General features: G+C 46.7%; 1 protein-coding gene across 11 annotated transcripts in view; it reads left to right on the top strand.

The window, feature by feature from the left end:
• Window positions 1-12,763, top strand: part of LOC128339530 (protein unc-80 homolog) — a 254,357-nt gene that overhangs the window by 236,272 nt on the left and 5,322 nt on the right. For all 11 annotated transcript variants that reach the window (XM_053283625.1, XM_053283624.1, XM_053283622.1 and 8 more), the window contains 3 exons: window positions 8,828-8,909; window positions 9,817-9,928; window positions 12,075-12,283. In XM_053283625.1, the coding sequence (XP_053139600.1) occupies window positions 8,828-8,909; window positions 9,817-9,928; window positions 12,075-12,283 (403 nt within the window). The remainder of the gene's footprint in view (window positions 1-8,827; window positions 8,910-9,816; window positions 9,929-12,074; window positions 12,284-12,763) is intronic.

Raw genomic sequence — 12,763 nt, 5'->3', positions numbered from 1 at the left:
ACAGAAGTATCTAAGATTCATAGTGGGGACCTCGATTTACCAATATTAGGTATTGCTGTTTGGCCTCCGCACTGTCCCCCTCTGTTTTCACAAAGTACATGGCAGTGGTGGTGGTGCACCTCTGGACCAAGGGGCTGGTGATTTATCCTTACCTAGACGACTGGCACCTGGCATCAAAAGAAAGAGGAGGGTTACTTTCACAGATACAGTGAGGTGTCCGTCATCTTCTCCAGGACCTCGGGATAGAAGTCAACTGGAAGAAATCTCATCTAAACCCCATGACATCAATCTCCTACATAGGGGCTGTTCTGGATACCTAGGTGGGAAGAGCCTACGAGAAAGATTCCAGGCCACAGTGGATCTTGTACATCAGTTTTAGTCCAGTCCAGTGCAGCGTGCAAGACAGATTCAATGCCTCCTGGGCCTTATGGCCTCCTGCAAGAAAACGGTTTGGCATACACACCTGAAAATGAGAAAATTGCAGTTATGGTTCATATTCATCTTTTGTCTGAATGTAGACAGCCCCCAGAAGTGGTTAGTTATTCCACAGCAAATCTTCTGGTCATTGAGTTGGTGGACTTGTGCAGAATATCTACTGCGAGGAGTGCTGTTTAAACCTCAGTCTCCTTCAGTACGGGTGACGACGGACACCTCACTGATGGGCTGGAGGGGGGTCATTGCAATGGCAGCGTGGCCCAGGGACAGTGGAGTTGCCAGCAAAGACATTTCCACATAAATTTCCAGGAACTCTTAGCAGTATTTCAGGCCATGAAGGCCTTTTTACCAATGCTCAGAAGGAGAACTGTGCAGTTACAATTGGACAACACAACAGCAATCGCCTACCTAAACAGACAAGGGGGACAGTGTCCAGGTCTCTGTGTGCATTGAGTGCACAAATATGGCAGTGGTGCATCAGAAACAGCATCACCCCTTTGGGCATTCACATAAAGGGGACAGAGAATGTCCTGGTGGATGATCTGAGTCGTTCATTTACGAGAGCAGAGCAGCACGAGTGGGGAATGAACAAGTACTTCCTTCCAGTATTCAGAGCTTGGGGGTTCCCAAAAATAGACTTGTTCATGACAGTTCTCAATACTAAGTGCAAAATGTTCTGCTCAAGGGCAGGCCACGACCCACAGTCATTGGGGAACACGTTCCAGATGGACTGGTCTCAGCACCTATTATACACGTATCCTCCTCTACCACTTGTAGGGAGAGTGGTGGCGAATCTTCTAGCCTGTCAAGCCACATGCATCCTGATCACTCCATGGTGGCCTCAGAAGCCATGGTTTCCGCATCCACTCAAACTGTCCAACCACACATACAGGAGGCTTCCTCAGCGCCAAGACCTCCTGTCTTGAGAAAACGGTCAAGTACTGCACCGTACTCTACAGCTAATGGCATGGAAGATAGGCTTCTAAATAAAATCTTACTTAACCAGAGGAAGCCCTCCACTAGGAGAAACTATGCTAGTAAATGGTCCACTTGCTATGCACCCTCAAATGGCTTTTGCCCTCTGAATGCTACTGTCCACCAGGTCCTGCTGTACCTAACCACGCTAAAGACCTCCCTGCTTTCTAATGTCTCCATAAAGGTTCACTTAGCAGCGATCTCAGCTAGACACCCGGGATGGGAAGGAAAGACAGTATATTCCCACCCCAGATGCCAGAGCTTTCTGGAAGGTCTCACCAGTCTGTATCCTCGAGTAAGACAGCCACTGGATCAGTGGAGTATATCCTTGGTCCTTTTGGCTCTGACAGACATGCCTTTTGAGCCTCTGGCAACAGCTAGCCTGAGCTGGTTTCTCTGAAGACTGCCTTCTTGGTGGCAGTTACAACTGCCTGCAGGGTGATTGAGCTTACAGCCCTGAGGATGGACGTGCCTTATGCACATCTCTACCCAGATAAGGTGTTGCTATGTCCTGACATTACCTTCCTACCTAAGGTTGTGACTGATTTTCACATAAACCAAGACATCATGCTACCTACCTTCTTCAGCTCCTCGAGCATGGCTCTTGAAAAGGCCCTGCGTTCCCTGGATGTCCAAATGGCTCTTCTATTCTACCTGTCAAGAACAAAGATCAGAAAGATAAAAAAGTTATTTATATCCTAAAAAGGAAGATCTCTGGGTCAGGCCTTGTTGAGGCAGAGGCTATCCCTCTGGCTAGTAAAGCTAATCCTATGGACATATAAGTTACAAAAAGTTCAGCTGCCTAAGTCCATCAAAGCACATTCAACAAGAGCTCACTGTGCCTCAGCTTAATGTGCCTAGCATATCATTTTGTGACATTTGTAGGGCTGCAACCTGGTCCTCAGAACAGCCCTTTATAAAGCACTATGCCATTGACTTGCATTCTGCAGCGGAGGCAAATTTTGGAAGAGGTGTTCTTAAAAGGGAGTTACAGTGACACTACTGCTCCCTCCCCCTCAGGAGCTAACTAAACACCCATTCTAATGGATTCAATGGATCACACCCCAGATAAACAGGTTGATCACAGGTTGTGATCTGTTGACATCCATTAGACTCCCTGAACCTCCGCTCTGCAGTAATGCTCAAGTCTTCTATGTAGAACTCACCTATTGTTCCAAAGATGTTCAACTGCTCCGGCAGTCTCCAAGGAACTGAAGTGCTGGTGCTTCCTCCTGCCTTAAATAGGCATGTGGGGTGGGGCGCAAGTGCCAAGAGGAACTGTGGTACTCCGCACCGACAGGCGTCAGCACAGGCACAGAACCCATTCTAATGGATGTCAACGGATCCCTACTAGATCAGTTACAAGTGAGCAACCTGTTTATGCCTAATGAATTGAAGTACATTTCCTTTAATATTTATGAAACCAGAAACATTATGACAACAGTATAAAGATGTTATACTGTTAAATGAAAGAGATCATTGGCACAAAGTCTATAAAAGACTCTTAGAGGTTGTTCACATGAGCAGCCCTACCCTAGCTTGTGTAGCCTTACCTGGGTAGGGCTGTTCATGTGAAGTGCTGGGATCTCCCAAGTAGCCTGGGAATTTTATCCAACCATTTACCTGGGTAGAAGGATGTGAGCGTAACTCTTATCCAGGTACAGAGTTATGTGAATTGTTGGGCTGCATGCAACCCAAACAGGTACAGATGGCGGGATCCGTCAATGCACCACGCTCATCGCACTGTGCATTGTGGGATATTTGGAGGCCAGGACACATATTTCCAGCCTCCAGAACACTGTGCATCTCCCAAAAGCTCCAATCATGTTGGCACATGAGCCGCACAGCCTGGGGCCGCACAAGATTATCTGGGGGGAAGGTGGGTGCTGTCCTGCCTCCCCCCGCCCTCCTTGGCGCTCTCAAAGGTTGTGTGAATGACCTCTGTCAGGGATCCCCTGATGAGCCGCAGGTGATGGCATGGGAGAAGGGTGACATCTGTGAGCTTACCCTTCCAGAAGGGGTGTTGATGCTCCCGATGCGGCCATCTCTTCCAGCCTGGGAGCAAGAGTTTCTGTTTGGCCCCCTCAAGATGCCAAGACAATGCCACGTGAGCGCTCCATGGTCTTGCGAGGCCAGAGACAACTTTCATGAGATCTCGGGCTGAAATCTCGTGAGATGGTGGAATCTCACAAGAGTTGCCCCACATGTCAGGGGGAACTGGCTGATGATGAGAGGCCGGTCTAGGAGGAGGGCTGCCAGGAGAAGGAGCCTAGTGACTCCTTCAGACTACTTGGAACAGCAGTAGAGAAGGGCAGCCTGTTAACAGACTGCATGCAGAACTGAACGCTGCCGACCAGGGGCCAAAAATCTGAGGCCAACTCTGCCTCCCCAACAGGTGAAGTGGGAATTGACAACCACTTAGTCTGACATCGAGACTAATGAAGTCGGCTTCAGAGGGAAGGGAAGCCTGATTAAAATTGTTCTTCCCCTGTAGAGCATACAGCATTCATGGCATACGCATTTTGTTAGTCTGGACGTTGGCCATCAAAAACCAGTGAAGAAACAGAAGTCAAATAGAAAGATCAAAGTTATTGTCTTTTGTGGCTAACCTTTTAATGCGCAGAAACACTGAAGATATTCCAAAATTGTAAGCAAAAGAAATTAGTGGCTGTTTACTGTAATTTAAAGCTGCTACACAAAATTAGGTTCCTATTCAATGTGCATACTTGCATTTCATTTAAAAATATTAATTTAAAAAGTGCAAAGAAATGTGGCACTGTTATGTTGACCCAGTACTGCACAGGCTCCACCCAGACCACTGCCATCAGTTTTGGTGCCAGATGTTTACATGCATAAATGCAGCAGCACAGAGCCCTGTTGCTGTTGCTACTCATGAGCCATAACTCTGGCAAAGGGTTACACCAACATATCTTAGGTGCCTTTAGGATGTACCGTAGAAGAGTCTCACTCCTGATCCAGTCCCCTCCAGATTTCCCCCAGTTCAGTTATTTTAGAAAGCACAAAACTGTGTTTTGTGTAGTAACATTTTATCACCTATGTGTTGTTGTTTTTTGCCAAAATAGCACTGGCAATTCATGCTGTCATGGCATTCGGCACAAATTATGACACCTGCCATTTTACCATGGCAGTTACTGTATAACTTTACCATTTACAGGTGGCTCTTGGGACTGGGCTCTTACACAAATGATAGGCAATTCAGGGGAAACAAGGAAATGATTATAAAGAGTTTGCACTATAAGAAATGCGAAGGCTATTTTAACTAAGTGAACATACAGTAATACTCTTTAGGTAGGCTATGATAACAATCTTCAAATATGTTATAAGTCTGCCATTATGTAAATAGAAACAACTGTCCTCCCATCTTGCTAGCCTCCAGGTAAGGCAAAAGCAATGGATTTAAACTGCAGGAAGATACTTTCAGGAAAAATCCTAGGAAAACTTTGAGCTAGTTCTCACGATCAGTGAGACCTGGTTTTGGAGAGTGAGCGGGGAGAGCGGGCTAAGCCTGCTCTTCCTGCACACGAGCAGGGCGGGAGCCCTGGCCAGCCGGATCGGCTGCCCACATGATTGCTGGTTCTGTGATGGAGCCGGTGGGGGCTGGGGGGAGCGAGGCTCCAGCATGCCCTGCGCAAGTGCGCAGGGCATGCTGGTGAGACCCCCAGAGCAGGGAGGCAGATTTTCGCCTCCCCTCTGGGGGTCTTCTCGTGAGTAGCCGTGGTGCGGAGCTGCATCGTGGCTACTCACAATTTTAAAAAACCAGGTTTGCGGAGCGCTCGCTCCACAAACCCGGTTTTAGGGGAGGGGTACTTAGGCGAGTTAACCGCCTGGGAGCCACCGGGCTCGCTTGCAAGCCTGGTGGCTCCCACGATCAGGCAAAATCGGGCTAGGCTCCCCTAGCCAAATTTTGCCTGATTTTGGGAATAGTCCCCTTAACTCTTTTAAGAGCCTTTGTACAATATGACAAGGTTTTTAAAGTGGAAACTGGACATATGCAATTTGCTAACAGGCAATGGTATATTCAGACTTAGGATTGTATTTACATTTGCAGACAGTTTGCGGCGGGGGGGCGGAGGGGATAGCTACAGTGTAGCTACTGTGTAGGAACCCACTCTTCCCTACAGTGTCTGTATGATTTTGTATTTTGGACACAAGTATAGCAGGTAATTTTAAACTGACTACTAGATGGTTTCAAACTCTTTGAAGACCACTGAGGTGTTGCTTAAAATTACCTACTTGCAATACTTCTAATGCAAGGCTCCCTTCCACAGAAATGTATTTACCATTTTCTACACTGTTACACCTTAAAGCAAAGCATGATAAAAGGTCAATCTGGCAGATTTTGTTCCGGGACGTGTTGTGCAATACGGTCTTCACACTTGACTGAGACTTTTCTTAATAAGCTTGATGTTAACCAAGATTAACGTTTGCAGTGTGACTGGGAGTAGGGAATGTCATCTGTTTTAAAGCAAAGCAGGAAGTGGGGATGGAGAATACCTTTCCTGTCATAGGTACCTAGTGAATAACAAAAGAATGTTCAAGGAGAAATGGGACATGTCCTACTGCAGTAACCCCAAATGGCGCTGTTTAATATATAATAATCATGTTCTTTCCACTTTTCTAATCATGTTCTTTCCACTTTTCCTGGGGGAACTGAATAAACGGCACCATCTGTCATTAACACCCACGTATTCTTAGTTAAGCTGGAATCCCAGAAGATAGATAGAAGGGAGATAGAACAGAGGCAAGTGAAGTAGGCAAGGAGCTGTCATCCCTTATACCCTTATCATGTGTGTCATGTTCCAGAGTGGCCTTTCATAAGGCAAGGAGAGGCGGTCACCTCAGGCAGCAGATTACTGGGGTACCAGCAGGGCAGCAAGATGCCCTCCACTGCTGCCAATGGAGCAGCTCTTGGGGACCTGTCTGACCAGTGTTCCCTCTAATTTTTTTCATCTGTGCACAGAATGAGTTTTGTTCTGGGTGGCAGTATCAAGGCAGTGTGTGCGTACCTGCATTCAGAATGGGGCCTTCCCTGAGCAGGACCAAAAATTAACTGAGCAGACATCAACAAACCTGTGAGAGAAAGCTTGCAAGAAGCACCAGGAGAGAAGAGGAGGCTGCGGGCAACCTTCTCTTCTTCCCACTCCCTGCACCACTTTCCAGGTTTGCAAAGGACTGTTTTGAAAAAGAGCTGGCCCCCATCAGAGTTGTGGGGCAAGGCAGCATTTGGTATCCTGTCTCAGGCACTGCAAAAGTTTTGGTCATCCCTGTCAAGTTCTTATAGCACAAAATGTGCCGAACAGGTTCCTGAGATATAAAGAAATATAAAGCACATATACACATAATTTAAAGTGAGCAGATTATGCATCCTAGGAAACTATAGATGTATTAGCACTATGAGTGTTCATAGTGCTTCGCAAAGTTACATGAGTCACAAGAAGATCAATCTGATTGCCATTATAAATCCTATATTGTGTTGAAAACTATGGCTGACATCTGGACTAGTGCTACTCTGGTGCAACAGTGCTGACATCCAGACAAATGCTGCACTGTTGCATGAGGAGGGAGGTACCATTTTAGATGACTTTCCCTTCCCTCTGAAGCCCACTGTGCCTCTGAACATATGTCCCTGCGGGTTGAGGAGGCTTCAGGGAATATTTTCAGGATGCATCAAATGGAAGGGTGATAATAAAAAATGGGTCGGGGGGGGGCGTCTTGTGCAACAGTACAACATTAATCTGGATGTCAGCACTGTTCTACTAGTGTAGTGCTAGTCCAGATGTCAACCATTAACTGACTTTAACCACTTTCGGGAGGGTCAGACAGAGGCCAAAGGAAGGAATATAAGGAGATTTAATTACAAAGTACTTAATTTTCCTTCTGACACAAGCTAATTAGCATTATTGTTTGCTATCATTATTGTTCTGCTGTGCTCTAAGATGTTTTCATTTCATTTTTGTTTGGTTTGTAATATATGTAGGTTACCTAGCTCAGCTTCCATAGACTGCAATAAACCAGCGAAATCCAAGAGCACCCAACAAAATTAGGGAAGAGAAAATATATCTTTTTTCATTTAATACATGTCAGCATTGGAATTTATTGTAAATTGGAATGATCCATGTAGTTGGGATGCACAAAAGTCTGAATTAAACTATCGCCCAAGTTAATCATTGAGGTCATGCACATGACTTTTGAAAGAGCCGGGAAAGGCACAATAACACCTGCCTCCCCCCCAGATGAACCAGTGTGGTCCTCTGGCCACATGGCTCGTGTGCCCGCATGACTGGTGCCATCGTGAGCTGTGCAGCATTCTGGAGCCTGGGCAAATGCTGCCCAGCTTCCAGATATCCCACAATGTACTGCAGCCCAAGCAGAGACACAACTGGAAACCTGGGTAGAAGGGTGTGCCTGCGCCCTTCTATCCAGTTAAAAGCCTGGGGAAATTCCTGGGCTACCCAGCGAGGCAGCACAGGGATCGGCCTCTTCACATGAAGCCCAGAAGGGCTGCCTGTGTGAACAGCCTCATTGTCTAGTTTAAAAGCACCTACCACTGAGATCATCTTTGTGTCGCAGATCTTCACTAGAAGACTGGCAGACATTTCCTGTTGTACGGATAGTTCTAACTGGATAGAATAAACTTGTTACCAACCAATAATGAAAGCAGATTGAGGGTTTTAAATTATCTGAAGTTGGTGGATGAGTGGATAGGAGATTAGCATCTGTTTATCTGAGAAAGTGTGCTTGTTTCAGATAATTTATTTTTCTTTGAGAGTCTGTTAAATCCACCTTTTAAAAACAGCAGCAGGCATGCTTTTTCTAGGACCTGTTATTTTATTCACTAGCTATGAAGAGACTTGAGGCAGTAAGCATGTGTTCAATGTGGTAATTTTTTCCATAAGTCTTGTGCCCATGATGTGAATTGAACCTTTGTCAACTGTGTTCATTGTTCACCTTGTTCTGAATTGGACTGAATTATAGAAAACTATGCAGTAGCTATAAATTCTAATTGCAGGGGACAAGTTGTGTTCCCATCCTTTCCCCAACCTCTCCAAAAATTCTTCAGTGTTAAGATAATAAATATAACATCCTTCTAATTGTCTTGCCTAAATTCTTTATGACATGGAAGAGGGGAAAATGGGCATTTTGGAATGGGATGCATTGTTGCATGGCTGAAAAATGAGATCTCAATTCTGAAAGTTCAATATTACCTGTATGTGGCCTAGTCATGAATGCCATTATTCCTCCTGTCCCAGCCCCAAATCTAACCGATACTCTGCCCTAGCCTTCAAAGATGGTATGATCTTTGAAGTGACTGTACCATTAGTGTTTAGTTATGTAGAAACTAACTTTCTAGTGTATGTTCTTCTATAGCAGTAATGATGCTTTTGATACTTAACAGGGTAGCAAGCGTGCAGAGTGAACCAGGACACCACAATCTCCTTCTTCAGCAACCATTAGGAAGAAAAAGAGGTCTGAGACAGGTAAGTTCACAATAGCATCGCAGTCTATTCGTTGAAATAATTCGTTACCTTTTGTTACGGGGAGGGGCTGTCTCTCAGTGGCAGAGCACATACTTTCAATACAGAAATAATTAGATTTAAGAGTATACTGAAATGCCATATGATCTAGTGGTCTGAGCAAGTTCTTTGAAAGAGAGTAAACTGGAAAACGGATACTTTTCTGGCAAGATCAAAATGGAAACCCTCTTACAATGTCTATCTTCCATATCATGGTTAGAAGGCATCCCATTCTGTGATAATCAGATTGTTATAATGCTTCACATAATTTTATTGTTACATCAGTTACAAAACAAGCAAAAAGCAGATTGTAAGGCTATTCTCATGCATAGGCAAAAACAGGCTAACTGACTGTGTGTCGGTGCGGTGTGGCTTCGTGCAGCACCTACACATGAGTAGCCTTCCGGCCTGCATCGTGAAGTTCCCCATAGTGCACCATGCACTCACACAGTGCATTGTGGGAGTTCTGGGGGCCGGCCTCAAAACCTCCCGGCTGCCAGTAGCAGCCGGCAACCATCTGGGAGAGCAATCCACTTGCCCAGCCAGAAGACAAGGATCACCTGCGGGGGAGGTAAGCGTTTAAGGTTTCCTCCCCTACAGTATGGAGCCTTTCTCCTTGATTGTGAGAAAGGGCTCTGTATATAATGTCTACTCTTGAATCTTTTGCCTTGTAGAGGCTGACCCTGAATACAAAGCACAGAATTATAGTTCAGAAGATACAAAGTTAATCTTTATCGAATGGATGCTTCAGTTAATGGACACAAAATAAACTTCTCCACTAGAGCAACTGAGGTCTCAATAGATGTTGAGTAAATGGAGGGCATTTCAGAACCATCGTACTGTTTAACTCTGTGCCTTATGTGTTTCCTAGCTAAGGAGGCCCCTTCTATCACGACAAAAAACCCAAACGGAACCTCGCAGCCGTCATGGAGCACGACTTTCTACCACGCGTAGAAGCATACAGCCAAAAACAAAGCCAATTGGTAAGGAAACATTTGGTAAGAATAGTGTCTCAGGTGGTTTTTTTCTAAGTTACTGAGCAGGATCCAGACTAAGGTAGTCATGAACCATCATCTGGATCCTGCCCACTAAGTTTCTGTTTTCAAATTCCCATACATATGTGATAATGAAGCTGTTCTCATGACTAGCCTAACCCATCCTGGGGCAGCCCAGCCAGGGTTAGGCTGGTCGTGAGAAGCGGTGGGATCCTCATGGATCCTTCTGGTCCCCACCCACCTAACTCTCTTAAGGAACCCAGCTGTTAGCTTAGGCTAAGGGTGCGCGTGCTCCATTACTCTGGCTACCGGGTATCATGTGTCTCCTTGGGATGAGTTCAGCCCGAGGAGACACAGAGATGGGCACACAGAGCACCTATCTGATGGGCGATTCCCCAACCTGTGTGTCGCCTGTTGCATTGTGGGATATCCGGAGGCCAGAACGAGTTCCAGCCTCAGATCCCTCCACCCTTCTCTGTGCCTTACTGAGCTACACAGAGCAGGAGGCGTGCCGATGACAGACACTTTGGTTGTCTGGGGGGAAAGGTTGTTAAGAGTAGCCTTCCCCCTGCATCCTCCCAGCCCACCCCGGTAATCGAGAATCACCTCAATATATAGCCAGCAACTAGAGTTAATGGCTAGCATCCAGAGCAGCAACTGCAGGCTGCTCTTAACTCAGAAAAGCTATTTACACAATTGCTCAAAACCAGGCTGGACTCCCTTAGGCGAGCCCGGTGGTTCTCTGGCAGCTTGCCCACCTAACAACCCCTCACCCTAAACGAGGCTAACGGAGCAAGCACTCTGTTAACCTTGCTTATTTGCTCGTGTGTCAGCCATGGCTGCTTGCAGCTGTGGCTGACACACTGGGGTGGGGGGTGGGGGGGGGGAGAAGGGACCCCAGGAAGGCACCATGCACTTGTGTGGTGCCTTCCTGGGTTTCAGGGGGCTGGGGCACCACATGGCAGCGCTCCCCTTCCTCCGAACCCCGGAGCTCTTGACGGAGCTGCGGCCAGGAGCAGGAGCGCCCAACTGGAGCAGCCGCTTGTCTGAGTGGCTGATTCGGCTGCCCAGCAACTACTGACTGCTTGTGTGCAGGGAGAGCGGGCTAAGCCCGCTCTCCCCGCCCAAACCCCATCTGGCACTTCACACAAATCGTGTAAAGTGCCTCAGAGTGTTGTCAAGCAGCAGGGCCTGCGTGTGTGGAAGGAGTGGTTTTCACTGCTCTCCCCTGCCTCTGTAAGGGCTGTTTGCCTTCCAAAAATATGTCCCTGCAGATCACACAACAAAGCAGGACAGAACAGCAACAAAAAGTCTTCTCGAGAGCTAGATCTTTTCATACTGCACTCTTAAATCAGGTAATCTGATAAGCTGCATCTGACTCTTCTCTCCTCCTCTCCGAGTAAGATATTCCTTATGTCACTCTGTGGGGGCATTTGGGGCAGGGAGAGGCTGCCTGAAAATTTGGGTGCTGGATGATGGCAGCTACTCAGGCTGTTTCTGTCTCTTCTCTCCCACTGCCCCAAGCTAGATGATGCTTAGGTCCATCTGGATGTTGCTAAAGGAGCATAGGTAGCTGCACTCAGATAATTTCTTTCCAGCAGATGAGCACCTCGCGCATCCACCAAGTTTGGAAAGGGGTGTTCTGAGCTGCAGAACCCACTTAGACATGCTCTTAGAGCACAACTCCGTCCAGTGAATACCACCTTCAAAGTAAGTTACAACCGCCAACAGTACCTCTGTCTTATATTGGTGGTGCTTACTAAACGTGTAAAAGAATATTCTCTGATGCTTTTAATAGAATGGGTAGCATAATTCTCTGAAATATTCTCTCCTATGCTAAATAATGCAGGAGAATATTCTTTTACAAGTCTAGTGCTTACTTCCAAAAAATGTCTTTAGGATCAGAGTTCTGGTTTGTGGAGTTTCCCCCTTCATCCACCTTTTAATTCTATAGAGATAATGTTCAATATGAGAAGATGCCAAACAAAGAAGCAAAATCTTTTGAAGGGGTTCCTAAATTCTGCTGGTTGGCCTCCTTTCATATAAGACTTGGAATTCTTTAACATGTCCACTGTGTAAGACATATTTAGCTTTATGCTGAAAGTGTATGCTTGCTTATGGTCTAATCTTGCAGTGGATCAAAAGCGATCTGTGACCTTCACTGAAACTCAGTCAGAAGCATCAACCGCAACTCCTGAGCCAGCACCTACAGCAGCCCAGCAACAAAGCAGTAAAAGGAGCAGCCCTACGGAAGGTGGCAAACAAGAAGCCACAAATAAACCTGCTCTGACTTCCTCACCTGCCATTATTGTGGCCGATCTCCACAGTCAAGTGACTAGTCAGGTAATTCACTGGAGAATGTAGAAAGCATGTGATTCCTCTCTATGGAACTTACTAGCTAACGTTTGTTAAGCACATATTGAGGCTATTCACACACGCGTGCAAAACCAGGCTAAGGGAGCCCAGCCCGGTTTTGCACGTCCATGTGAACCACCAGGATTGGGCCGATCCCAGTGGCTCCACGATGGCAAACCTGCCTATTTAGCCACACAGTAAAACAAGGTTAAGGGAGCGAGTGCTGGCACTCAGGAATGGGGGAGGGGTTCCCATAATGCACTGCGCACTTGCACGGTGCATTACTGGAGCTCTAGGGGGTGGGACGACACACAGCGGTGCATCCCAGCACCCTGACCCTTGGAGCTGCTGGGAGAGCCAAGCTCATCTGGGCAGGCAATCCACCCACCCAGGGAAGGGGAGACGATTGTCTGCGGGGAAGGTAGGTTTAACCCCGCAGCCCGCCCGCAAGCCCTTCTCACTGCTTGT

This window comes from Hemicordylus capensis, chromosome 1 (assembly GCF_027244095.1).
Source record: "Hemicordylus capensis ecotype Gifberg chromosome 1, rHemCap1.1.pri, whole genome shotgun sequence".
NCBI classification, from domain to species: Eukaryota; Metazoa; Chordata; class Lepidosauria; order Squamata; family Cordylidae; genus Hemicordylus; species Hemicordylus capensis.
Note: the sequence above shows the minus strand (reverse complement) of the source record. Positions and strands in the feature narration are given on the sequence as shown.